Source organism: Mytilus edulis, chromosome 3, assembly GCF_963676685.1.
Source record: "Mytilus edulis chromosome 3, xbMytEdul2.2, whole genome shotgun sequence".
Classification (NCBI taxonomy): domain Eukaryota; kingdom Metazoa; phylum Mollusca; class Bivalvia; order Mytilida; family Mytilidae; genus Mytilus; species Mytilus edulis.
In genome coordinates, this window is record NC_092346.1 from 80827325 (window position 1) to 80854426 (window position 27102).

Sequence of the window (27102 nt, forward strand, 5' to 3'; positions counted from 1 at the left end):
CTTACATGACATGGGCTCGGTAATATTTGAGACCACTATAATAATGATGTCCTATGATACTATAATTATAACTGTTGACATAGTGTTATAGTAGTCTCAGGTAATATGTATCATTGTTTTGTTTTAGGTTACGCCCTCAAATTAACTATCGAGCTGACCCCCAAGACCAACCGACGGTCATATTTATGGCGACATGAACAAAATATAGATGTAGGAAGATTTGGCCTGAGTGCCAAAGATAAATTTAGATATATAATAGATAACAGTTCGAACTCGTGCAATTGATTTTATTTGGGTCTATTTCATATTATAGTTTAAAAATATATGTTTATCGTCGGTTTTCACTATTAAGAATGAGTTTTGTGTGGATCGAATCTGTCAATCAAATGATTTACCTTTTTTTCACTTACAAAGTTGACATAATTTTACTTTCATTAATAACTGAACACGCATAAGTCATGCGTCATCCATCTCTAGCTTTTAAAGGGGTTAGATTGATATTCACATGAATACTTGCAAGTGAATAATTCACCATTCACGTTTCTAAGCTTATTTTGAAAAAAAAAATGTACCATATTGGCTGCTAAAAGCGAATCATTGATTATTTAACTATTTCACTTTCATTAATGATTGAACAAAAACAAATCATATGTTTTGTATAAATCTCGTTGCTACTGTTCCTTTAAAACTCAAGCGTATAATAAAAGTATCAACTGTTCCGCAAAGAAACGATAAGAACTTCCCACGCCAGAATGACCATCCTATGTAACACAACACATGGTCATTTGGAATAGTAGTTTATTCAAGCCCGTCTGGACCAGTGTCCATAACGGACGGTCTCCCCTATACAGTAAAATATACAAGTATATATACAGAAAATAAACAGTGTCAAGGTTTCTATTAATTTGACCATTATAGTCCTAAATCAAAAGATACAGGGATGAATATCTATTAAGTTGACTTTAATTGACATGTTTTGACCAACCTGGAGATTAATGGTTAAAGAATACACATATTTCCCGTGTTTTAACTAATTGCTACATGTCATCACCTGGTCTAGATCTGCATGTAAACATGGTATATGAAACCCATCGGTCAATTGAATAACCTTTTACAAGGTCATGTTTTTCTTAATAGATATTCTCCTGTATTTATTTTATTAAATTTTATAAACATTTTGAGAATATATAATCATAAATATAAATATATATTATATATATTTATATATATTTTAAGCCATCATATTGTCACATTCCTCCCTTTCTTAAGAAATATAATTTTATATTTTAGTTAAAATCGGTGACAATATGAATGCTTGCAATTTCCCTAAAAACAACAAAAAATATTCATAAACAAAATCATTTCAAAAGTTCAACAACATCTAAATGTTCAGCAATGTATAGTTCATACAATTCTTGTGTGAATAACTAAGTTCGTAACATCAAATATCGGAACTTCTTATTTCCAGAAAAAGGCGCAACCATTAACTGCGGACCGTCTTCATAACCCCGACTCCAGTGAACTGCTCCTCTGATCGTCGTTGTCAACTCCAACAATCCATTTGTTTATCTGCAACGCCAATTCCCATCATTTAGAAGTACTGCAATTACTCCGACCTGCATGTGATCCACCATCCATCGGCGAAAATCCAACCTGCATGTGATCCACCATCCATCGGCGAAAATCCAACCTGCATGTGATCCACCATCCATCGGCGAAAATCCAACCTGCATGTGATCCACCATTCATCGTCGAAGATCCAACTTGCATGTGATCCACCATCCATCGGCGAAAATCCAACCTGCATGTGATCCACCATCCATCGGCGAAAATCCAACCTACATGATTGTGATCCACCATCCATCGGCGAAAATCCAACCTGCATGTGATCCACCATTCATCGTCGAAGATCCAACTTGCATGTGATCCACCATCCATCGGCGAAAATCCAACCTGCATGTGATCCACCATCCATCGGCGAAAATCCAACCTGCATGTGATCCACCATCTGTCGTTGATTTACTCCTAACTGACCTAGCTTACCTACTCTGTTAATTCAGAGTCCCTGACTAGGTTGCTCAGTTATCACCGGCTGAAACATTACAGGCAAATCTACCTGTGATGCTGTAGAACAATTCCCTCTACCAATATAAGTTATGTGATCGTATAGTTAGTTTTATGTACATCTAATCGTCTGCGTTGTGTCCAATAATCAAAGCCAATATCCAATACTGGATTATGGTTCTTAGTGGCTGGTTCTTGTAATGGTGCAGAAGCTATTTTAACATCTCTGGAGGCAGTACCATCGTCCTCAACATTAGTTGACACCATTTGATCGCCACCAAGGTATCGTGTGACTATTTGAACCTCTCTATTACTAAATTCTCTTGGCTAAACACCTATTATTAAACTTAAGAATATTTTAATAACAAAATACCTATAAATATAGCAACAAAATGAATTAATACATTTACTAAATTTGATAGTTCAAAGTCGTCCTCAAGTTCTAACTGCTTTAATTTGAAAAAATTAAATTAACGATATGTTATCTATTTTAAATAAGAACAAAAAATAAAAATAAACTCAAATACAAAAACAATAAACTAATAAGATAAACTTTTCTCTAGTTAGGACTGAAAAATTATTTAAATAAGGTTTGACATCCAACCAACACTTTCCTTCCTTTTTCATAAACAAAGCTGTGATTCAGAGATTACTGATATTTATAGGATTTCTAAACAATCAATTATTTTTCAGCGATCAATCTGAAGCGAGAATTAGAATGATTAATCAAAACAAAATTATTTTATATACACATATATTCATTTAAAAACAATCATCACGAAGCCTACTTTTACGACATGTTAGTCGTTCATTTTATTAAGATAACAAGAAATGTTTGAGAGCAAATTTAACATTAATTTGTCTTTCTTTCAAACTTATGATTTCTTTGGTGTTATAATTTCATCAACATATATATTTTGACTACTTTCTACACTTTATTTATCAGAACTAAAATCATTTGTCATCTCATTTTAACCGGAAGTTAGAGAGGACCTTATGACCCTTTATCTCGTTTTTTTCTTGGTTTGCTAATTTGCTTTTAATTCAATCAGCATCACATTAAACTTTGAATATTTGCGGAAGATGTATCGCGTCATTGTTTACAACGATTAATCATATGATACTTATTTCCATATTTTAAATCCTAAATTGTTTTCTTATGAAAACATTTTCATTTTTAACCCTTAGTATAGATTTATGTACTCTATAAATAATCCTATATTTCATCTATCGCTAAATACTGTCAATACTTTTAAAACTTATAAATTAAATCCTACATTTCCCTAAGAGTGGACTTGAACAATTAAATCATTTTTTTTTTATCATTCGTGTGCTATCTTCTGAAGATAGGTCTGCCATTCTTTAAAATTACCACAATAACTGTGCGAAAATAAAGGTTTGGATTCTAAATACCATAGAATATTTTGTTTCTCTAAACAAATGTGCTTACGCACTTACCCAACTGCATCAACCATATTTAAACAACTATATGATTATAACATCGCAGAAATACCCTTAAATCCGTCGCCAAAAGTGTTCTTATGAAACTTTCTTATACCAATGTATATAGGCGCGTATATTCTAGAATTACAGATTGTCTCTTCAGAAAACAGCTCAAAATATGAATAAAAAATTCAATTATTATATTCAAAATCAAGATATATTAAATGTTTTAATATTATCATTATTCATGCAGTTAAATACTTTAAAATATAACCAACATCTTTAAAATATTTTTACCTATTGTTATTTAATTCTTAAATATTAATATTCAAGTGTTGTCTTTTCTCATTTAAATATCTATTCTGTCTTTTAAAAAACAGCATATAAAAACTTCTCATTATATCATTACAATATGTACGCAAATCTTTTATATTGACTTATACTACCAAATACTAATAAAGTTGCCAGTCTTTTATATTGACTAAAACAATCAAATACCTATTATAAGTACCTTCACCCTTTTAATGATTACATAAAAAAAATACCAATAAAAAAATTAAACCTTCACCATTAATTCATAAAAAAAATAAATATCTACATTTTCGCTTAAAAAAAACTTTATTCAATAAAACCTTTTTTTAATGAGTTAATCAGCATCTGGATCATGAACAATTGTGCTCACATCTGATACACCTATTCCTAATGTGTCTGATTTTGAACCATCAAAGCTTTTAATCGAATTAATGCCGTTTTTAAATACCTTTTGAATGAGACTTTGAACTTGTGTTTTTAAATTTTGAAAAACAGACCTAAAATTAAATTCTTTATCAGCCATTTTGAGAAATTAAAATAAAGAGTATCAAATAAAAAGTCACTTTACCTTAATATCCTTTGGTCACGGTTAACCAAAAATAACCACATGTAACTCAACACATGGTCATTTGGAATAGTAGTTTATTCAAGCCCGTCTGGACCAGTGTCCATAACGGACGGTCTCCCCTATACAGTAAAATATACAAGTATATATACAGAAAATAAACAGTGTCAAGGTTTCTATTAATTTGACCATTATAGTCCTAAATCAAAAGATACAGGGATGAATATCTATTAAGTTGACTTTAATTGACATGTTTTGACCAACCTGGAGATTAATGGTTAAAGAATACACATATTTCCCGTGTTTTAACTAATTGCTACATGTCATCACCTGGTCTAGATCTGCATGTAAACATGGTATATGAAACCCATCGGTCAATTGAATAACCTTTTACAAGGTCATGTTTTTCTTAATAGATATTCTCCTGTATTTATTTTATTAAATTTTATAAACATTTTGAGAATATATAATCATAAATATAAATATATATTATATATATTTATATATATTTTAAGCCATCATATTGTCACACCTATTCATTTCTGTGTAATCCTTTAAAATAGTTTTGAGATTTCTTTCTATTTCTGTTGCGGAATACTGAGTAATTCGGTTTTCGGACTTTATATACTGTTTTATGCGCCCTTTTCATTTCATCGAGATTTCACACAGATATTAGTATGAACAGTTGAGATGATTATATAGAGAATATAATGACGCATGATGTATGGACTTTATATTCAATTGCACAGTATACATGTATTTTGAAAAAAATGTTATATTAAAACTGTTTGGTGTGTACCTCCTACCATATAAGTCTTTGTTGTTTCTTTATATAGAATGATAAATATTTTATGTTCGGACAAGCATCGCGAGGTAGAAGTTGAACATAAAGGTAAACATTGAAGTACGGCACTTGGGTATAGCCTATATGATTTCGAAATTTTATATGTCCCATCAACTTAAAGTGGGGGCATATGAATTTACCTCTGTCCGTTTGTCCTTCCCTCCGTCAGTTCATCCGTCCCATTATGGATAAAAAGCTACTCCAGATAACTTCTCCTACGATTTGAATGCTAACAAGCTTTTATTTTGCTGACTGTTTGTACTTCAGCTCTATATGCTGGGAATATTATATAATATTCCCAGATCATATATTGAAGGTGTGCATGTGGTCCGAGTTTTTTTTATTTTTTATTAATATCTACTCTTTTGTGAAGTAGTTGAACTTTGACATTTTTGGAGTATATATACTTGCAGAAGAGGTGCATAGTATTTCAGGACAACTCCTCCACATACAACCATAGATATGTGTATTTAAAAGTAATACTTTGCATCTGCGGAGGTATCAATTTTATTCAAGTATATACTCCAGAAGCTACAAAGATCAACTATCTCCCAAAAGAGCAAATATAATTAAAAACCAATACCCTGACCACATGAACACCATCCACATATGTTCAAACAGCATTCAAACTGTAGGAGGATTTATCTGGAATAACTATATACCTATAATGGGACGGACGGTCGAAAAGACAGACGAATGGACGGAAAGTTATAAAACAATATGCCTCCAACTTTCTGTTGAGGCGGCACACAAAATCAAATACCGTACCAAGCGCGGGTACGATATATCTGAGAGTACGATAACACTCAGTTTACTAAAGGCAGATTGAAAGATTGTTTGCCAAATTGTAGTTGATATCATGCTAGCTATAAATAGCTTCAAAAATATTTATATCGCTGTGACCTATAGTTGTTAATTTCTGTGTCATTTTGATCTATTTTGGAGAGTTGTATCATTGGCAATCATACCACATCTACTTTTTATTTTATATGTTTAGGCTAGATTTTGTAAATATTAGTATACATAAAAAAATCTACTTTATATTTGTGAAAAAAATAATAAAACTAAACGATAAAATTTTAACTCAAATATATGAGAAGATTACTCTATAATGTGCTGTTTGATACTAAGAAAGGAACATAGGGTCATCATAATTATTTTCATGCTACAAATCAAAGTTGGTTAATAAACTGTTCATTCCTTTATAACATTTAATAAACTCCAACTATACATATTATATTACTAAGTTGAAACAATTGAAACAAACATTCTATATTTTTAGAAACAGTAATAAAAAAAACAAGCATCATAATTGCTATGATTTAGGTTCAAAGTTTCACAAATAAATTGTATTTCTGTCTCAAAATTTCTATACTTCTGCTAGTTTACAATTTAAGAATGAGGAAGAACAAGATCTAGTTGAATGAATCCACTTTACACCATACATATATACACTCGTGTATATCATTTGAACCATCCGTAAACATTTTGTTTACGTTTTTCGTATGAAAAGGCGAAATCAAATCTTAACAACCTTGAAACTGATACAACGAAAAACCAAATATGATATATTGTTATGGAAAGCATTTAAGATAATCACGTGTCACTTGTTTAAACCATGGAAGTATACCATATTTAAACAGATATGTTTAATCGACACCCTGGATTTTGAACGTGCCAGCTTGTTAAATTTAGTCCTGGTATCTATGATGAGTTTATTTACAACCACTGGGTCGATGCCACTGCTGGTGGAGATTTATTTCCCCGAGGGTATCACCAGCCCAGTAGTCAGCACTTTTGTGCTGACATGAATTATCATTGATATGGTTACATTTATAAATTAACTGTTTACAAAATATTGAATTTTTGAAATACGAAGGCTTTTCTACCTCAGGCATAGATTACCTTAGCTGAATTTGGCAAAACTTTTAGAAATTTTGGTTCTCAATGCTCTTCAACTTCGTACTTTATTTGGCCTTTTAAACTTTTTTGGATTCGACCGTCACTGATGAGTCTTTTGTAGACGAAACGCACGTCTGGCGTATATACAAAATTTAGTCCTGGTATCTATGATGAGTTTATTTACAACCTGCTGCAGGGACTTTTTTCGTATATTCACTAAAGAGATGCGAAAGTATACGCCAAAAAGACATCAACCCCCGAAACACCAAGATATCCAAATACATATCACAGACAGTGCCATTATCTTTGTCACCTGTTCAACGAATTATATATTTGTTTCTTCATAATAAATAGTATTGGTTGTTTGATTTTCCTTTTTAAAAAAGAGGTACTTTAGATTTTATCTCATTACATTACAAATTTAATAACAATGGTTTTTCCCCATTTCATTGTGATATATGATACTGTTTGCAGTTACGTTAATTAATTACTGATCTATATTATTTCGGAGTGTAAAATGTCGATTCATTTTGACGGTGATTGTCAGCTGTTATTCAGGAAACCCTAGTTTATTGTCGATGCCACTGCTGGTGGACGTTTCGTCCCCGAGGGTATCACCAGCCCAGTAGTCAGCACTTCGGTGTTGACATGAATATCAATTATGTGGTCATTTTTATAAATTCCCTGTTTACAAATCAAATCAAATATTTTTTTTTATTGTCATATAAACTTTACAGTTTGTGACCAACATATATTAATACAATAAACACAATAAACATATATACATACATATTAAACATACAAAATATCAACAGCATTAAAATTTATAACAACAAACAAGTTGTTAAGAGTCCCCTGCCCTCAGTTCTAATGACTTTTTCAAGAAGGATCCTAACTTATTTGTTTGTAAAGGCGATGATGGATTTAGTAAATAATGAATTTTTTCTTCTTCATTTAAATTATTAAAGTTATTATTTTCTGTACATATGTGATGAAAAAAGTCATTTCTTAGAGTTTTATTATACTCACAATATAGTAAAAAATGTTTCTCATCCTCTAGTATTTTACATTTATGGCAAAGACGTTCCTCTCTTGGGATTTTAAAATATCTCCCCTTTTCAATCAAGAGGGAGTGATCACTTATTCTAAATTTAGTGATTAATCTCCTTATCTGAAAATTAGATGTATTTAGATAATATTCTAGTTTGTAATCTTTTTTTAGTTTTTTATAGAGAAAAAATTTACTTTTATCATCGATGTTTTGAAATTTATTTTGAATTAAATCTTCATATCTATTTTTCATTTTTAACTTTATATCGTTTTTTATTTGTGACCAGCCACGACATATCCAGGCTTATGGAGGTAGAACGTCATTGTGAGAAAAACACCGTTAACTATATGTGACAAGCCACTTCATGGCTTAGGAGGGTACATTGTCTAAAATTTGCTTTTTGTATATTTACCTAGAATATTCCGAAACAAAACTCTCTGTCATGGTATTATGACATATTTGTTGTAATAGCAATGAAACGAGTCATTTCGAATACCTGTATGAAAATGAGACTATTCTATGACGACTTTTATTTATTGAAGACACTAAATTATAAAACACAAAATTATTGTATTTATTGGCTCTTAGTGATGTTCAATAGCGTATTTGAATAAAATTTCAAAGACTTAAATTTACTACAATACAAATCTATTTTAGAACATGTAATTTAAACTTGTTGAAATGAAGTTAGTTTAAAATTTGTCAAAGTAAGCTTTTAGAATTCCTTTTTTATTTAGATTTATTATGCATGTCTCTAAACATATAGTATGCGACGCGTAACAGTTTATAAGTAGGTGTTCTCATATATGCATTTGATACGGTGCATTTATTATGGATATATTTCAGACTTCATTTATGAAAGAAAATCTTTAAAGCAGAGCATTTTTGTTTGTTTGTAGCTCTATTTTAGAACATGTAATTTAAACTTGTTGAAATGAAGTTAGTCTAAAATTTGCCAAGGTAAGCTTTAAGAATTCCCTTTTTTTAATTTAGATTTATTATGCATGTCTCTATACATATAGTATGCGACGCGTAACAGTTTAAAAGTAGGTGTTCTCTTATATGCATTTGATACGGTGCATTTATTATGGATATATTTCAGACTTCATTTATGAAAGGAAATCTATAGAGCAGAAATTTGATTTTTGTGTGTATCAATTTAAAATGTTGATTCAAATCTCTTCAAACGATAAAGTAAAACTTCTTCAAAACTTATATATGATGTATAGTTCGACGTCCGCAAAAAAGAAGCCAAGGCAAGTGTTTATCTCTTCTTCACAAATACATATTTCATTGAATCTCGATATTTATCATGTTTATAATGTTTCTAACAATAACGTTCTACCTCCATAAGCCTGCAAATGTCATGGCGGGTCACATTTTATTTACATCTTTTATGTCCTTACAAGTAGAAAGAATATTTACAAAACTTTGAAATTATCGAAAAACTAAAGATTTTCTTATCACAGGCATAGATTACCTTAGCCGTATTTGTCACAACTTTTAGGAATTTGGATCCTCAATGCTGTTTAACTTTGTACGTGTTTGGCTTTATAAATATTTTGATATGAGCGTCACTGATGAGTCTTATGTAGACGAAACGCGCGTCTGGCGTACTAAATTATAATCCTGGTACCTTTGATAACTATTATTGCAACGACCCCGTCCAGACCCCGTTCACTTATTTGTGAAAAGATATCAATAGCTACTGTTACAGGAAACCACACGAAATACCATAATATCTCAACCATTAAACATTTTTGTTCTCTATCAGACTACATATGGGAATATAGACAATTAGAAAATTCCAATTATATGAAGTGAACTATTAACAATTCGTATATATATATTCATATCTATAATTACGTGAATGTGCGTCAGTATTCTTTCCGTGGTTCCTGGTTTTCGAAACAAATTTCATAACATATGTACACATGTCGATATCACTTTGATATATTTACGTGAGATATGCATGGATGGGATTCCGGACTTTTATGAAAGTTGAAATAGAAAGAAATAAGGAACATATATTTGGGTTGAAAATTACAAGAATTAAAAACATTTTTTTACAGGCTATTTATGTTTAATTTCGAACTCTGTTCACAAGCTTTACATAAATTTCGATCGCAGTTTTTTTTCTGCTTTTTTTTTTAGTAAAGCGGTCTACTTTTAAAAAAGAAATACACAAAAAACAAATTTGCTGAATCCTATCATACAAGTCGAAGTATTTAGTGTGCTTGTTGATCTCATGTATTAGGTTAGCAGATATAATTGTATTTAATAATTTTACTTTTATTTTTCCGTATTCCCTGTCTGCTATTCAAATCAAATAATGATATATAAAATGTGAATGTTGCTGTACTATGGACAATCATATCGGTGAAAACATATAACATTTTTATAGATTGTCCTTCGCAAATTTGACATAAATTTTGAAAAAGCATGAATTTCATAAGGTCACTGTTGATTATTTAGACCACCAATACTTATTAAACAACGATATAGGAATCCTTTTTGTGCTTCATGTTAATGTTAATGTTAAGCTATAGATAAAGATGGTGTATCCGTTGGTATGGAACGCTGTAATCTGTTGTTACTGTAAATATTTTTGTGTTTTATCGCTTTGTCTTTACGTCATGACATTCCTTCTTTATGTTTATGTTATGTTTACTGACACTGCCTCTCTGTGTTATGTCAAATTACCTTTTTTGTCAAACAATTGTATGACACGTCATTGCTATTCTTTGTTATGTGCAATATGCAAATCATTATGTTGAATGTTCTAAACGTTAAAAGTTTTGATAATCTTTGATCTATGAAAACCTCATGATATTATATTTTAATGGCTTTATGTTTTGTTTATACACATTTACCTTCTGTGAAAAATATGATATGTCATGGTATAGGAGGAATTAGCTGAACAAACCATATAACCTGTGTGGGACAGACGGGCGGACACGGTTAAACAATATGCCCGACATTTGCAAAGGGGGCATACAAAAGATATACGGCCAATGAACAATTCAAGTTCATCGGTAGAGAGAAACCGACAAGCATCCTTTGATTATTCTTAAGATTGACAACTTTGCACTCTGAATAATTGTTCTATAATAATTATTTCATATAAAGAAGTTTATTGTAGACTAAAACATTCAATATGAACTATAACATATTAATTTAAACAAGGCATTTATATAAACATAATATTAGTTTTTTTGTTCTTGCTTTGATAGACATATTTCATTCCCATTGTAAACTACAACGTTTCGCTTAAACAGGTTTACTAAAAAGTACCACATGACAAACAACATGAACTCGCCTAGTTCAATAACTGTTAATATGCTAGCACCAAGGAACAATCCCATCTGTCCACCAACATTGGCTGAAAAAAGAAAAATCGTTATAGATTAACATGGTAAACCCCTCCATACTAGTTTGTAACATGTGCCTGCCCCCATTCAGGAGCCTGTAATTGAGTGGCTATCGCGTATGTCTGTGACATCCTTTTTTCGTGTTTTGTTTGACCATAAATCAAGCTGTTGGTTTTTTTTATAATTCTGTCAAAATTTGTCATGTCGGGGCCTTTTATCGCTTACTGAACGGTAAGAGTTTATTCGTTGTTGTAGGCTGTGTACACGGTGACCTCACTAGCGGATAGTTCTATCATTGACAATCAGACCACATTTCCTTTTTATATTGAAAAGTATTCCTGCAAAAAAGGAACTGATATAAAGAATACATAAAATAAAAAATAAAGTGCGTTGTTATCTAAATGTGATCGCTGTCCAAATAACCGAGTTCAACTTGTTTGCAGTATTGATGCAAATATAATTAGTTATCAAAGGTACCAGAATTATAATTTAGTACGCCAGATGCGTGTTTCGTCTACATAAGACTCATCAGTGACGCTCATATCAAAATATTTATAAAGCGAAACAAGTACGAAGTTGAAGAGCATTAAGGATCCAAAATTCCCCAAAGTTGTGCCAAACACGTCTAAGGTAATCTATTCCTGGGATAAGAAGATCCTTAGTTTTTCCATAGATGTAAATTACATCTATGGGTTTTCAAAAAAAAAATCAAAGTTTTGTAAACAGGAAATTTATAAAAAAATGACCACATAATTGATATTCATGTCAACACCGAAGTGCTGACTACTGGGCTGGTGATATCATCGCGGACGAAACGTCCATCAGCAGTGGCATCGACCCAGTGGTGTAAATAGTTTTCAAAGGTACCAGGATTATAATCTAGTACGCCAGACGCGCGTTTCGTCTACATAAAAATCATCAGTGACGCTCATATCAAAATTTTTATAAAGCCAAACAAGTACGAAGTTGAAGAGCATTAAGGATCCAAAATGCCTAAAAGTTGTGCCAAACACGTCTAAGGTAATCTATTCCTGGGATAAGAAAATCCTTAGTTTTTCGAAAGTAAACAGGAAATTTATAAAAAGACCACACCATTGATATTCATGTCAACACCAAAGTAATGACTACTGGGCTGGTGATATCCTCGGGGACGAAACGTCCACCAGCAGAGAGAGATCGAGTGATCCTCGTTAATTCTTTAATTTGACTGATTGATAACTAGATGGCTAACGTCAAGAGATAAATACTACATACGCTTAGTGTTCATATCACACCATTAGTATAGTCCCGGTTAAATTCATTTTTATGGTGTTTTTTTTAATAAACATTGAGACAATTTGAGCCTCACATGTAATATAGGCACCTGTGTAGTGAAGACCGTATGTTGACATCAAGTCTTTGACTTTTTTTGTGTCGATGGGTTTCTTTTTCAACAATATATGCCCACTACCACCCTTTATTCATGACAAGATAATAATAAGTTAATATCATCATAATGTATCATGCTTGTTCTTATCCAGTATGAACAGTATGGATATGGCATAAACTGTATGGTATGGATTTGCTTATTGTTGTAGACGGTACAGTGACCTAAACTTGCCTTCATCCACTTCATGTTGCAGGAAAATTCAACTTCAATCAAAAGATTTTTTAGATTTAATAAGACATGACCTTGATCAAACCAACACCCAAACAGCCGAGGTAAGCAAACTACCAAGAGGTTATTTTGGCCAAGTTTCGTCATAGAATATCAACACGATTTTTGTCAAAATTTAACAGAACAAAGATGTAAATTACACTGAAATACTTACAAAATATATCTCCAGCATTTTCGTATTTAGGTTTCTGTTCAGTGATTGTCGTCTGCAAATTTTTATAATATATTCTAAGACTTACGTAATTTTTTCTGAAACAAAAGATGTAATTTGCTTGATATCAAAGATGTTAATAAAAAAAGCTTTTAAGCTTATTTTAATCATCCTTATTTTAATGATACTTTCTTAAACAATAATTTTCAGTTTATTGTTGGAAAAAAGGAACAAGTACCCCGAAGAATTCCCTACAGGGGTCTCAAAAATAGTTTGAGGAAACCAAATGGAGCAACCTAGCACCAAAAAACCTCATTTGAATTTGTATTCTTTGTTTCAAGCTTTAATCCGAGTAATGATATGTTTGAACTACTTTTACTTTATTTTGTTTTTAATTTGAGTAGTTCGGACAAATGCCTATGCAAATGCACAGGAATAATTTATATATATAGACGATTTATCTAACAGTATAGATGTACATCATAGAAAAATATAAAGTTTTTTCGAACGAGCTTTTCTGTTTTGTAGCAAGGACACATGACTATGTATTTTCCAACAATGCTTCTTTATGGTTTTTATTCTGCAAAGTTACATTGACGCTTTTTATATATTGCACACGTTCTAGAAAAAAGAACATGGTTTCAATCGTAAATCTTGAAACTTCTTACAAAGGAAGTATCATATTTCACTTCCATGTTCATACAAATATTTTAATCACATAAATGTTCATACATACTTGATGTGTTCCTCCGTCTCGTTCAGTAGTTTAACCAATGATTTTGACATAAAATTAGACGGAAATTTTCCAAATGATAATTTTGTACCATAAGTGGTTCTCTGACATGCAAACGGACACATACATTTACTACCTGTCTCCAGAATTGCCCCTGAAATATAAACAGTCAAAAACATTTCATATCTGTTTGCAGATTGTCCCCTGAAATGTATACGGGCGAATACATGTCATATCTATTTGCAGAATCTCCCATGAGATATGAAAGGAAAAAGACATGTCATATCTTTCTCAAGGATCACCCCTTAAATGTGAAATGACAAATACATGTCATACCTGTTTGCAGAATATCTCCTGAAATGTAAACGGACAAATAATGTCATACCTGTCTCCAGAATGTCCCCTGAAATCTAAAAGAATAAATACATGTCATACCTGTCTGCCGAATCTTCCCTGAAATATGAAAGGACAAATACATGTCAAACCTGTCTGCAGGATCTCCCTTGAAATGTTAACATACAAATACATGTCATACCTGTCTGCAGAATCTCCCCTGAAATGTTAACGGACATATACATGTCATACTTGTCTGCAGAGTTTCACCTGCAATGTGAAAGGACAAATACATGTCATACCTGTCTGCAGAATCTCTCATAATGTGTGTAAGGTCAAATACATGTTATACCAATCTGCAAAATCTCCCATGAAATGTTAAAGGACAAATACATGTCATACCTGTCTGCAGAATTTCTCCTGAAATGTAAACGGTCAAATACATGTCATACCTGTCTGCAGAATATCTCCTGAAACAAAAACGGACGAATTCATGTCAAACATTTCTGCAGAATATCTCTTGTAATGTAGACGGATAAATACATGTTATACTCGTCTCCAGAAGCTCTCCTGGAAATGTAAACGGCCAAAAACATGTCATATCTGCCTGCAGAATCTCCCCTGGTAATTAAACGGACAAATACAGTTCACACCTGTCTGAAGGATCTCCCCTGAAATGTTAAAGGACAAATTTATGTCATACCTGTCTGCAGGATCTCCCCTGAAATGTTAAAGGACAAATTCATGTCATACCTGTCTGCAGAATTTCTCCTGAAATGCGAAAGGACAAATACATGTACTACCTGTCTGCAGAATCTCCCATGAAATGTTAAAGGAGAAATACATGTTATACATATCTGCAGAATCTCCCATGAAATGTGTTATGTCTATTATAAAAAGAAAGAAAATATGCTGTACAGATTTTTATCTTTCTTTGTATTTTATGAAAAAAGAATTTCAATTTAGTGTTTTTGTTCTTAATTTACAGACAAATGGAGGTATTTGTACCATACCATGTCATGGGCATAATGTAGCATTTTTTCTACGTAACTAGTTTACATTTGATAGAAGTTTTACCTCTTGAGCATATAACATACTTCCTAAAACTGCCAATAGCGTGACGTTGATACCTTGTTACCCTTGCCCCCATATGACACCCTCTCCGATACAAAGGTTTTTTTCTCTGTGATTTTATGATAAAAATCTTAGTTTTTGATATATATAATCAATATAGTTTTTTCTTATAATAAAATTTGGTCAGTTTCCGTATTCAATTTTATTTGTTATGTTTAAAATAGAGTTACATTTGATAAATTTTCCGGCTTCCTATTTTCAGAGATTTTATGATAATTCGTTATTTTTTCCTTAAAATACTTCTCTTTGGTAATAACAGTTAGTCAGTTTCCGTGGACAATTTTGTTTGTTATTTTTTTTAGTAGAGTAACATTTAACCAATTTCCAGGTATCAAATTTCCGGAGATTATAGGATAAAATTTTAGTTTTCGCCTCAAAATCCTAATCTCTGATCATGACATTTTGTAAGATTCCTATGCAATTAAGTATATGATGTTTCAATAAGAGTATGCATTTAGTTTTCATTGATTCGTTTAGTACAGTTTTGACACTGCAATTTAATCAGAATGACATATTATCACACAATCTAAAGAACTGCAATGACACACATTGCCAAAAAATGGTTAAAAAGATGTAGAAAATGTTAAACTTTACCAAATTTTTATTGTCAGGAGCCTGTCGATCAGTAAAAATACCAGAATCAATGAAGGTACAGTATAATTACAACCCCTGGCAATTAAACGTTTCGTCGTTTACAGGTAAGCTACTTACACACACCCTTTATTAAAAAAATAATTTACAAACCCAAAATGAAAACAAGGGATACAAGGTGTCGATTACTTGTTGGTGATGGAAAGTGCTGAATTAAGTGCTTGCAGATTCGCGAATGTATTGTGGTATCATACTTTTCAGTTTAGTTACAAATGTCGTTTCGGTTTTTTTTTTTCTCATTAACTTACAAATAGCTGGACGAACACACTCTGCATATCTTTCTTTTGAGCAATACTTTCCTGTGGCTGAAAAAGAATTGAAATTCTTAACAATGATATAATCCTTTGTGTTATGTCTTAATCAGCGATTTTTTCAGTCAAATCTTCCTACCACGCCATAATTGACTATATGCTAAAAATCTGTTGGTTTTTGAAGCTCATTTACAACCCCTGGGTCGATGCCATTGCTGGTGGAGATTTATTTCCCCGAGTGTATCACAAGCCCAGTAGTCAGCACTTTTTGTGCTGACATGAATTGTCATTGATATGGTTATATTTATAAATTGACTGTTTACAATTTTAGAATCTTTTGAAATACTAAGGCTTTTCTACCTCAGGCATAGATTACCTAAGCTGTATTTGGTAAAACTTTCAGGAATTTTGGTCCTCAATACTCTTCAACTTCGTACTTTATTTTGCTTTTTTTTAAAAACTTTTTTGGATTCGAGCGTCACTAAATTACACTAATGAGTCTTTTGTAGACGAAACGCTCGTCTGGCGTATATACTAAATTTAGTCCTGGTATCTATGATGAGTTTATTTCTAATATTCAAGCGGACAGTATTTGTCGAATGTTAGTTGAACTAAATAAAACATGAAAATATTTGCTTCTATTTCAGTTTAGTGTTGCTTAGGCTTTAGTTTTCTATGTTGTGTCTTGTGTACTATTATTTAAAATTAAAAATGGAAATGGGGAATGTGTCAAAGAGAAAACAACCCGACCATAGAATAGACAACAGCAGAAGGTCACCAACCGGTCTGCAATGCAGCGAGAAGGCGTCCTTCAGCTGGCCCCTAAACAAATATATATACTAGTTCAGTGATAATGAGCGCCATACTAAACTCCAAATTGTATACAAGAAACTAAAATTAAAAATAATACAAGAATAACAAAGGCCAGAGGCTCCTGACTTTGGACATGCGCAAAAATGTGGCGGGGTTAAACATGTTTATGAGATCTCAAATCTCCCCCTATACCTCTAGCCAACGTAGAAAAGTAATAACAATACGCACATTAAAATTCAGTTCTAGAGAAGTCCGAGTCTAATGTCAGAAGATGTAACCAAAGAAAAAAAATGACAATAATACATAAATAACAACAGACTACTAGCAGTTAACTGCGTGCCAGCTCCTGAATTAAATTAAACTGATTGAAAGATTATGTCTTCTTCATATGAATATCAGGCACAATCCCTCCCGTTAGGGATTTAGTATCATACCATCATAACATATATGAGGTGAACATAACCCGTGTAATGCAAACAACTGGATTTTAGATACATGTGTTAAGTTCCATTGCAAAGACCCTATAAGTGAATCAATATAAACGCCAAAATATGCAATCTTTAATGACCTGACAAAAGTATCGTAACTATATCCGTTCTTAATGAGTCTTTTCAAAGGTTTTGTTAGTTTCTGGGGTGAATACTGATATTTTTGTGTTTTATCAAGAGTATTTCCATAAAAAAATGGATGTTAAATACCTGAACGTATAAGAAGTATGCATGTTGATCAATATTTACGAATTATGTCCTTATACCGATGATAAAATTTAATAAATGTTTTGACGAGTTTGTGATATCGAAAACCCTGGTGTAATAATTTTTCAGTAATACATAAATTTCACTCGTTAAAATCTTAAACATTGTTACATACACAAGCGAGTCGTACAAGTTGATTGTTTGTTTGTCTTTTTCTTTTTTAGCCATGACTTTGTCAGTTTAATTTCGATCTATGAGTGTAATTGTCCCTCTGGTATCTTTCGTCCCTCTTTCAAGGATCCATATCTGATTAACAAATAAACGCTGCATAAATAAAATCTTTCACATTATCTTTAAAGGACGGTTTAAATGCTGATGTTTATTATTAGGTAAGAGGCTTCGTTGAGCAACTGACAGACGCAGCGCTTTTACACACTTTCAGAACATGTATGTACGTTGGTACCATAAAGAGCCAAGGAAGATACTTTTAAAAGGTTGATATTTCTAAAAAAAAATCCCCAGACCTATTAATGATTGGTCAGTATTTCTTTATTAAGAGGAGCTTGTCTCTATGTGAATTGTCAAAAATTATTCCCTATTTAGCAGTTTATATAAGGTGACTTATCACAAAACCGGTAGTTTTAGCGGCTATTTCTGCGAAAACAACATCGGGTCAAGTATTGTTTGATTACTATATGGCGTTTTCTACAACAACTATATTAATATAATTACAACACACATTTTTTAAACCGTTGATGTATTCTACATTACTTACGACTTTCGAACATAAAATCAAAACAGCCACATTTCTGCATGATGGAATCTCGTAGACAGTCATGTCTACATTTAGATGCACTATAATTTGATGCACTCTCTTCACAGATGTTATTCTCAAAAGCTTTGTATGGTGATGGTAAGTATTTATTCTGCACAACAAACAATAGTAGAACATAAATATTAAGATAAACTTCAAACTATTAAAAAGTAAAATAACAAAAATATCGAATTCCGAGGAAGATTCAAAACGAGAGTTCTTTATCAAATCCTTAATCAAACTGTGAATTATATGAATTTCGGATCATCATTGTACTGTGCATGGTTTGTAAAAACTTCGGATACCTTTAAAGATCTTTAAAACGATCACCTGGTGAACCTTGGACAATAAAGGTGGACAAATGATACATCCTTTTTATATTATTTATACAAATATATGGCTTGTTTGAATTGTTTCAGTGAATAATAATAATAATAATAAATGGACATAAGATAGTTACATGGTTTGTAATTTATTTTTCTGATGGCACTGATCATTATTATTAGTGTATAAAAAGTTAATAAGTAAACAGAAAGGTTAATGTCCTGCTCATTCATACAATACATTTATACCTTAGATGGATTTGGCTGTTATTTTAAGGTAGAATATGATCATATATAGTTCGATCGTCACGTGTTACGGTTAGTATACGTTCTAGGCTTTTGAAAAATTTGCTTAGAGAATTCATGACGAAGGTATTAAATCCATAAAAGGGTTTTAAGACGTATACAATTTTTTACAGTTTCGTTCTGAAGTTATTTCAGTGGATATTGAAAATATCTTTTAAAACAACTCACCAACGAAACCTGGTGATATAAAAGAGATTTGATCTATTTTTGTATGATCTTATCTGACTGGACAACGCGACTATTTCTAAGCATCAAGATAGATTGCTTATTTATTAGAATCGTTAATGCTTAGAACCACTTTTAGTTTAATTGTCCTGAAATTTTCGGATAAGGAATATCAATTCATTTGCTAATAATCTAGATGTCTACGTACCTGCTTTCTAGTAATTTCCACGGAAGCTTCAGATGCAGGCGGGACAAGGAACCCGTTATTTACCATTAGTACAGCCTCGTTTTGGTCGTGCACAGCAACCTGGATAAGTAGTAAATTTATCAAAGTTGCGCTCTCAACACTCAAGTGGTGATCAATAAGTCAAATTTGCCACGAAAAATGTGTATTAAATCAGGATTCAGTCACTCGTCTCGTTGATCTGACGAATATATAAACAGAAACAGTTTAATCGATAATGACACTCTTAAAGTAAATCAGACTGATAGTTTGAATCAATCGTTGTTTGGGTTCGTTTTGCTCATTCTTCAATTTTCTATTTTGAGTTTTGTAGACTGATTTGTGTATTTTCGTCGTTTTTCGTGTTTTGCCATGTTTTCTACTGATGAGTTTACATAGCCCTTTATTATCTTCCGTCTCTCTCTTCTCCATCCAGCAAGATTTTCTGAATGTTCAGAGTTTGTCCACTTCGTGAATCCATTAATAAAGTATCTATCATAAGATAGACCCATCATTAGCCGATAGTTACAATGAAATACATATCGATGAACAAATGCATCAGCTACTTTTTAGTATTGTCTTATTTGCTATTGTTAATTTTCCTTTACTTGATGGCGATGTTCCGTTAGCTCCTTCACATGGGGTATATTTCATTGAGGAAAGACATGATTGTTTTTTTTGTAATTTGCTGACTAATTTCTTGCAGACTTTATATATCAGACTTTAGATATTATAAGAAATACCAGTCACAAGGACTGAACAGAACCGCTTAAGTAATAGCTGTCTCTTATATGTAGTAATCACACATTATCTTATAAAACAAACTGGTAAAACAGTAAAGCCTGTCGATCATACGTTAATTTCTTAGCCATTTGCATAACGTAGGACAATTTTCGGGAATTTAAATTGAAAATTTTTATATATAATTTCTTGCATTATTCATATGCAATTGTTCATGCTCTTGTGCATGCAAAATTGTACACAAATTCGAATACGGTAAAACCTTTAGATAAACAGAAAGCTTTAAGCTTTAATTCTTTAACTTGTAGCTATTCAATTTTATAAACTTACTGTTTACTAAAGTGTGAATTATTCGAAATACTAAGATTTTTTTTGTCCCAGGCATAGATTACTTTAGTCGTATTAGGCACAACTCTATGATGATTTGGGTCATCAAAGCTCTTCAACTTTGTACTTGTTTGGCTTTTGATAATTTTGATCAGCAGTTTTGGTGCAGTTAAATTGGTACCGTTTATGATATTAAAAATATATCTAATACAACCACGAAGATGTGAAATAATTCTTTTCGTTTGATTCCTTTCAGATTGAATTATGCTACTAAAATTTAAGTCTGAAGTACATCCACTGATTTTATAGTATTGGATAGTTTATTGATGTGCACTTACTCGATATATTTTTAATCGCTTTATATACCTGTAAGATAGAGTTAAGTGCATTTGTTGCATTGTTTTTTGTGTACTTCTATTATTTAAAAAGAAAAAAACTGGTTAAAACAGGCAGAGTTGAGATTGCTTCGACTAGTTTAAACCCTCAACATTCCACGTGCCCGTCACATGTTAAAAAGTTTTTATGTTTATATGTTAATATATGTTAAAAACTACATATTTTTAGAATCTTAAAGAATTTTGAAGCTTGAAAAATTCAAGAGACACATACTTATCTAGTGTTAAAAATATGCAACCTCTTAATGTCTTTTTAAACATTAGTAAAGACATCAAAGGTAATATTCATTCTTAGGTTGTATTTTTTATTTTACCTTTAATCCAGATGAAAGATAGTTTTCAGGATAGTAATCATCATCAAGAAGAAGATCTATATACACATGTAGATTATAAAGTCCTCCATACATGGGAGTGGTAACAGGGCTACCTCCATTGAATCTTACACACAGTCTAAGGTCTGTTGCAACTGGTGTGTAATTCAGATAATTATCTTTCAAATCAAATTCATGGAACTCAATAAACTGATTTAATTGTTTAGATTCCTTGTAAAGATCTTCAATTGTTCGTTCATTAAAAAACCCTTCTGTAAAATAGAAAGGATCACTCCAATTTACAGGTGTTCCTTCTGTAGGTTTTGGAGTTATTCCAAGGTAATAATGCTCTGTTCGGTTATCGTCTCCAAACATGCTTCTGTTCTTTGTAGAAAGGTTACAGATCGTAATGGCGGGAAATTGCAGTTCCTCGGCATGCCTCATAGATAATGTTGTGAATGTTGGATTGCTGTAGTATGATGATAACTCGGTGGCTACGATATATATCAAGAAACTAGCTGACGCCAACCACAAAACAATCCAAAAAACTCTATTACAAAGGAGAGAGAATATATAATAACAGAATATTGTCCTAGCACAAATATAGTTTTATTAGTTATTTACCAATTTGTTTTATTTTACCTTATCTTATTATATTTTTTTTTTTTTTTTTGTTATTATGTTCTTAAAAATGGTTCTGATAACTGCTCTTAACGATATCTAACAAAAGACTTAACCTTAAAAGTGCTTTAAAAAGTGTTTCCAATTTCCAGCCTTGCAAAACATCATTATTCCAATTGTTTAGATTGAATTAATCGGTTCAGTGTATCTTCTGAAGCTTATATATTAAAATGAAATCGGTCTTTCTGTCATTTTGAAAAGCTATAGTGTTCATTTTGATTTTTTTTTATGATTTCGATTGTAAGGACGATCAAGGACATACAAAACGTGGTCAACAAAATAATGTTAATAAAAAAAAAAGTTTTGATATATTAAAATGTAATCTTAAAAATATATAAGAATTTGAAATTTCCAAACCAAAATTTTTACCAGAAAAGAGAGGCAGAGGATACATAAAGGGATAATCAAACTCACAGGTCGAAAACAAACTGACCTATGCCATGACAAAAACAAAACAAAAAACTACCAAAACGTAGCATATAAAACCAAAGTCCGAGCAACACGAACCCTATCGGCAAACCGGGGACGATGTTATGATGCTTCAAAAAGTATAACACTTTTATTAACAATAGATCTAATCAGCATTAATGATGATTTTAATATTAATTTGTAAAATGAATTTCATTGTCGTTTTTAAAAGATTTGAGAATGTTTTTATAAGTACGTCGTGTTTTGCTTCTGCTGTTGAATCTAGGTTTTTGTACATTGTCAAGTCTTTTAAATTTTAGTAAAATTTTAAGATTGTCATTTTGAAGACGTGCATTGTCGGGTATTGTTATTATGAAGACACGCACATTCGATTAGATCTAATCAATTTGAAAAAGTTCGTGTTTCCAGGGTAAACTTCCTCAGAAATGATCAAGACAAAAGTGTTTTTCGATTTAAACATTTAATGGTACAATCTATCGTCATCTTTTCCTTGACAAATTGAAAAAGAAAATACCAGTCCTACATTTTATTTAATTGACAGAAAAAAAGAAGAAAAAATAAAGGCAACAGTAGTATATACCGGTGTTTAAAAGTCGTAAAGGTGTCATACCACCAATTAAAACCCCTATCTGTTTAACCAAATTTTACAATTTTCACAGCTTTCTAAATATTTTACCTTAAGTTTAAGTTCATAGAAACCAGGTATATCCTGAATTGTACATGTCTCAGCTTTCTACATGCCAATTTTTAACAGATGACATTGTCTAAAATCATATAAAAAAGAAAAGGTCTTCCGAATAGAGGCACCACTAGAAATAACCCCTGGTTTTCTGGAAATCTTAAATTAGTATACTTTGGAGTGCATTAATCCTCAATTTTGAATGCAAATTCATAAACAAGTAAATTTTAGCTCAAAATGGTCTTAATATATTTCTCTTTCACCAAAAGTTTCATTTCTGCCAATTTGTTGGTTAGTTTAAGTAAACAATGACATCAAATGGACTATTTTTTGTCCGAGTAGGCCTGCTTTCACATACGTTCTAAATTTGAGGGAGTAATTGGTGGTATGACACCTAAATCTATCGAGAGAAATCAAATCCGGGTTATAAACTAAAACCAAGGGAACATCAACTATAAGAGGAAACAAAGAAACAACAGGAACACTAAATTCAACAAAAACAAACGCCTACTTACATAGAAACGAACTATTTGATAGCAACTCCTATTTTCTTATTTGGTACAGGACATTTAAAGAAAATAGTGGGTTGCACCTGGTTTTATGGCTAGCCAAACCTCCCTCTTAGATGACAATGTTAAAACATATTGTTAAAATGACAACACTACAGGACAGAAATACAGCACAAACACACGAAAGAACACTCGTCATAGAGAAACTCATAAAAATATGAAATAATAGTCACAACACAACATGCAAACCGCAATACAAATACGAACATCTTCCATCAATGACAGACACCACACGAAATCAGTGACTCACTTACATAAGAACATGCGATCACGAACTTTATATAATTATTTTCCAATACCAGCCCAAACAATGTTCATGACAATGATGATATTATAAGTCAATTTTATAATAATTTGGACTACAAACGATAAGATACGACGAATATACAACCGAAACCATAACAGAAACATAAAAAAATAAATACATGAATGTTTGATGTGCAAAATATCGAGACACGTCGTATACCTATGCAAATTATCAACTTGGTATAACAGTCCTATTTAGGAATATGTTACAGATTTGGTTTCTTTTGTTAAAAGAGGGACGAAAGATACCAAATGGACAGTCAAACTCATAAATCTAAAACAATCTGACAACGCCATGGCTAAAAATGAAAAAGACAAACAGAAAAACAATAGTACACATGACACAACATAGAAGACTAAAGAATAAACAACACGAACCCCACCAAAAACTAGGGGTGATCTCAGGCATCCGGAAGGGTAAGCAGATCCTGTTCCACATGTGGCACCCGTCGTGTTGCTTATGTGATTGTTACCTATTCTGTCATCGTACTTGGACTTCTTTTAAACCGAGTTTTACTGTGCGTATTGGTGTGTGTTTGTATGCTAGTCTTTTGTGTATTTCAATTTTAGTTTCTTTTATACATTTTAGAGTTTAGTATGACGTCCATTATCACTAAACTAGTACATATTTTTGTTTTTGGGACCAGCTGAAGCACGCCTCCGGGTGCAGGATGTTAACGCTGCATAAAAAGCCCATTGGTGGCCTTCGACTGGTTAAATGCCCATTGTAATCAATTTTATCATAGTCACCCATAAAAAAAATCTGTGACTTACATCAAACTTCCGATTTTGAATATTTGTAGTACTTCATAGCCGAACAGACAAGAAGATGGAACAGAATCTCCTGGACTTGCATTCGCGGTACAATAGGAATTAATGAGGTTTTTTTTTTTTTTTTTTTTTTTTTTTTTTTATGTCAGAAGCCTTATAGATATAAATTGATAGCCCGAACCGACTTGCAAATAATACCATTGCCGAATTTTTAGTTTTATGGCAGTGCTTTGTTTTTTACAATTGAAAGATGTTATAAACGTTTTGCGTAATAAACTCTACATTTGATTAAATATAATATGTTCGGTATCCTATTTTCACAACCACCTTTCCAATTAGTGGCGAACAAGGATTATATCAGAAAGGTACTGGTTTTTTTTCTTTACACTCAAATGTCCTAAATTTCGGTGCTCAAATGTCCTTTTCTTTTGCGCTTTTTATTATTAATATAATAGTAACATAACAGGATATTTTTTATGTATCATGTTTAAACAACCATCTAGAATTATTTGATAACAAAATTTGAAAACACGTCAGAAAAGGCGAATAATTGTAACTATCGAGGAAACAAATTAGAATGTGTTTCTGCTTTATGACGTCATTTTTATAATGAATATGCTACCATTAATTATTATATCCACCAGGCTGTATTATGAATGTGACTCATACTGAATAATATACTAACTAACTTACGTTCTTGCAAGTGGATGCTTCCGTCCAAAATTTATTTTATTCACTGCATGAAATCCTGTTGATTCTATATAATCATCCCAAATATTAGCAAATGTCAGTCTTTCTGGCTTTTCAGATTTGTCGGACATTTTTGTATTAATACTGATATTTTATGAACAAATTGTTAATCTTTTGAATATTTTGTGTAACTGTATCTTGTTTAAATTCAATATCCCGTAATTCCGCAATTGTACAATGTCTGTTGATAGACTTGTTGATAGTTAATGACATTTTAAAAGTTGGAATGGAATCAACCAATTCATTCTAATGGCACTTCTATTTGTCAGTTAAACAACTATTGATGAGTTTTAATTATCTTCAGATCAACTATCATGAAATCCATATTTATTTTAGAAAAAGCAAATACCTATCTTCCGAAGCAAACAACATTTGAGTAAAGAGAAAAGTTGGTGTAATGTACTTGCAACAAAAAAAGGTAAACACATTACTTTTTTCTAAAGATTTAACACAGTTTGCAAATTCAATCAAAAGTCAATCATAATTGACTGTTTTATATGACGTTAAAAAATTCAAATCGCAATATATTAAAAGACACTGATAACACCAAGGTGAAAAAAGAACAAATACGAAAAGACAAAACAGATCCCAAAACATATACATCATAATACATCAAAACCAAAACGTTGTAAATAAAAATAAAAAAAAACACACACACACACACATATATATATATATATATATATATATATACAAGTACACACCCGTGATATCGCGGGTCCGTGACTGAATTAAAGTGTATAACTATGCCTAAGGGTGCTATAAACAGTTTCGTATAAAAAAAAAACTAGGGGTTATTCCCCGACTAAAAATAACCATGGAGATAAACCCCTGTTTATTTACTCAATTGGTGAAAAAGTATCATGTTTTTTGTATTTGATTGTAAAAATTAGTTAATTAGCTTTGAATTAAAACAGGTTGAATGATTGAAATAATTTTAAAAATTTTATTAACTTTACATGTTTTGAGGGGAGACAACACTGTAAACAACCTGTTTTTTGGCAGTGAAAATTGAAAACTTATTTGCAGCCACTGTAGCTCTTTTCGGAGCAGGAAACCGTACCCTGAAACAAGATTTTTTTGAAAGGCCAGGTAAAAACCTACAAATTTCATACAGTTTTGATTATGTAAAATGTGCATGGATCATGTCTTCATGGGTGTGCACATGACTAGGTTTCAAGTTTTTTATGTTCAAATTAGACCTTCCCCCCCACCCCCCCCCCCCCCCCATGTTCATTGGATGGAATATTTTTAATATATTAAAAGTACACATTATTTTTATTTCATTATAAACTAGAGAACATTCTGATTCCAGTGATATCTAGTTTTATACAAGTATCTT

At 31.8% G+C, this 27102-nt stretch overlaps 1 protein-coding gene across 1 annotated transcript; it reads right to left on the reverse strand.

Annotated features, from left to right (window-relative positions):
• Window positions 1–11330: 11330 nt before the first annotated feature.
• On the reverse strand, window positions 11331–25925 carry LOC139517580 (acid-sensing ion channel 1-like). Its single transcript, XM_071308799.1, has 8 exons — window positions 25704–25925; window positions 21579–22125; window positions 19787–19885; window positions 18746–18896; window positions 16460–16516; window positions 14097–14247; window positions 13364–13458; window positions 11331–11563 (listed from the first exon to the last, which is right to left on the reverse strand). Exons 1-8 carry the CDS (start codon window positions 25829–25831, stop codon window positions 11388–11390), a joined length of 1404 nt encoding a protein of 467 aa, XP_071164900.1. The 5' UTR covers window positions 25832–25925; the 3' UTR covers window positions 11331–11387.
• Window positions 25926–27102: the final 1177 nt, after the last annotated feature.

What these genes read in the sequence shown, in the direction of transcription:
- LOC139517580 (XM_071308799.1), bottom strand. Translation starts at nt 25,831, where the DNA reads ATGTCCGACAAATCTGAAAAGCCAGAAAGACTGACATTTGCTAATATT. An exon ending in ATCTTTCATCTGGATTAAAG is followed by an intron (nt 19,886 to 21,578) that starts GTAAAATAAAAA and finishes CTACTTATCCAG; the next exon opens with GTTGCTGTGCACGACCAAAA. An exon ending in TGATTTTATGTTCGAAAGTC is followed by an intron (nt 16,517 to 18,745) that starts GTAAGTAATGTA and finishes ATTCTTTTTCAG; the next exon opens with CCACAGGAAAGTATTGCTCA.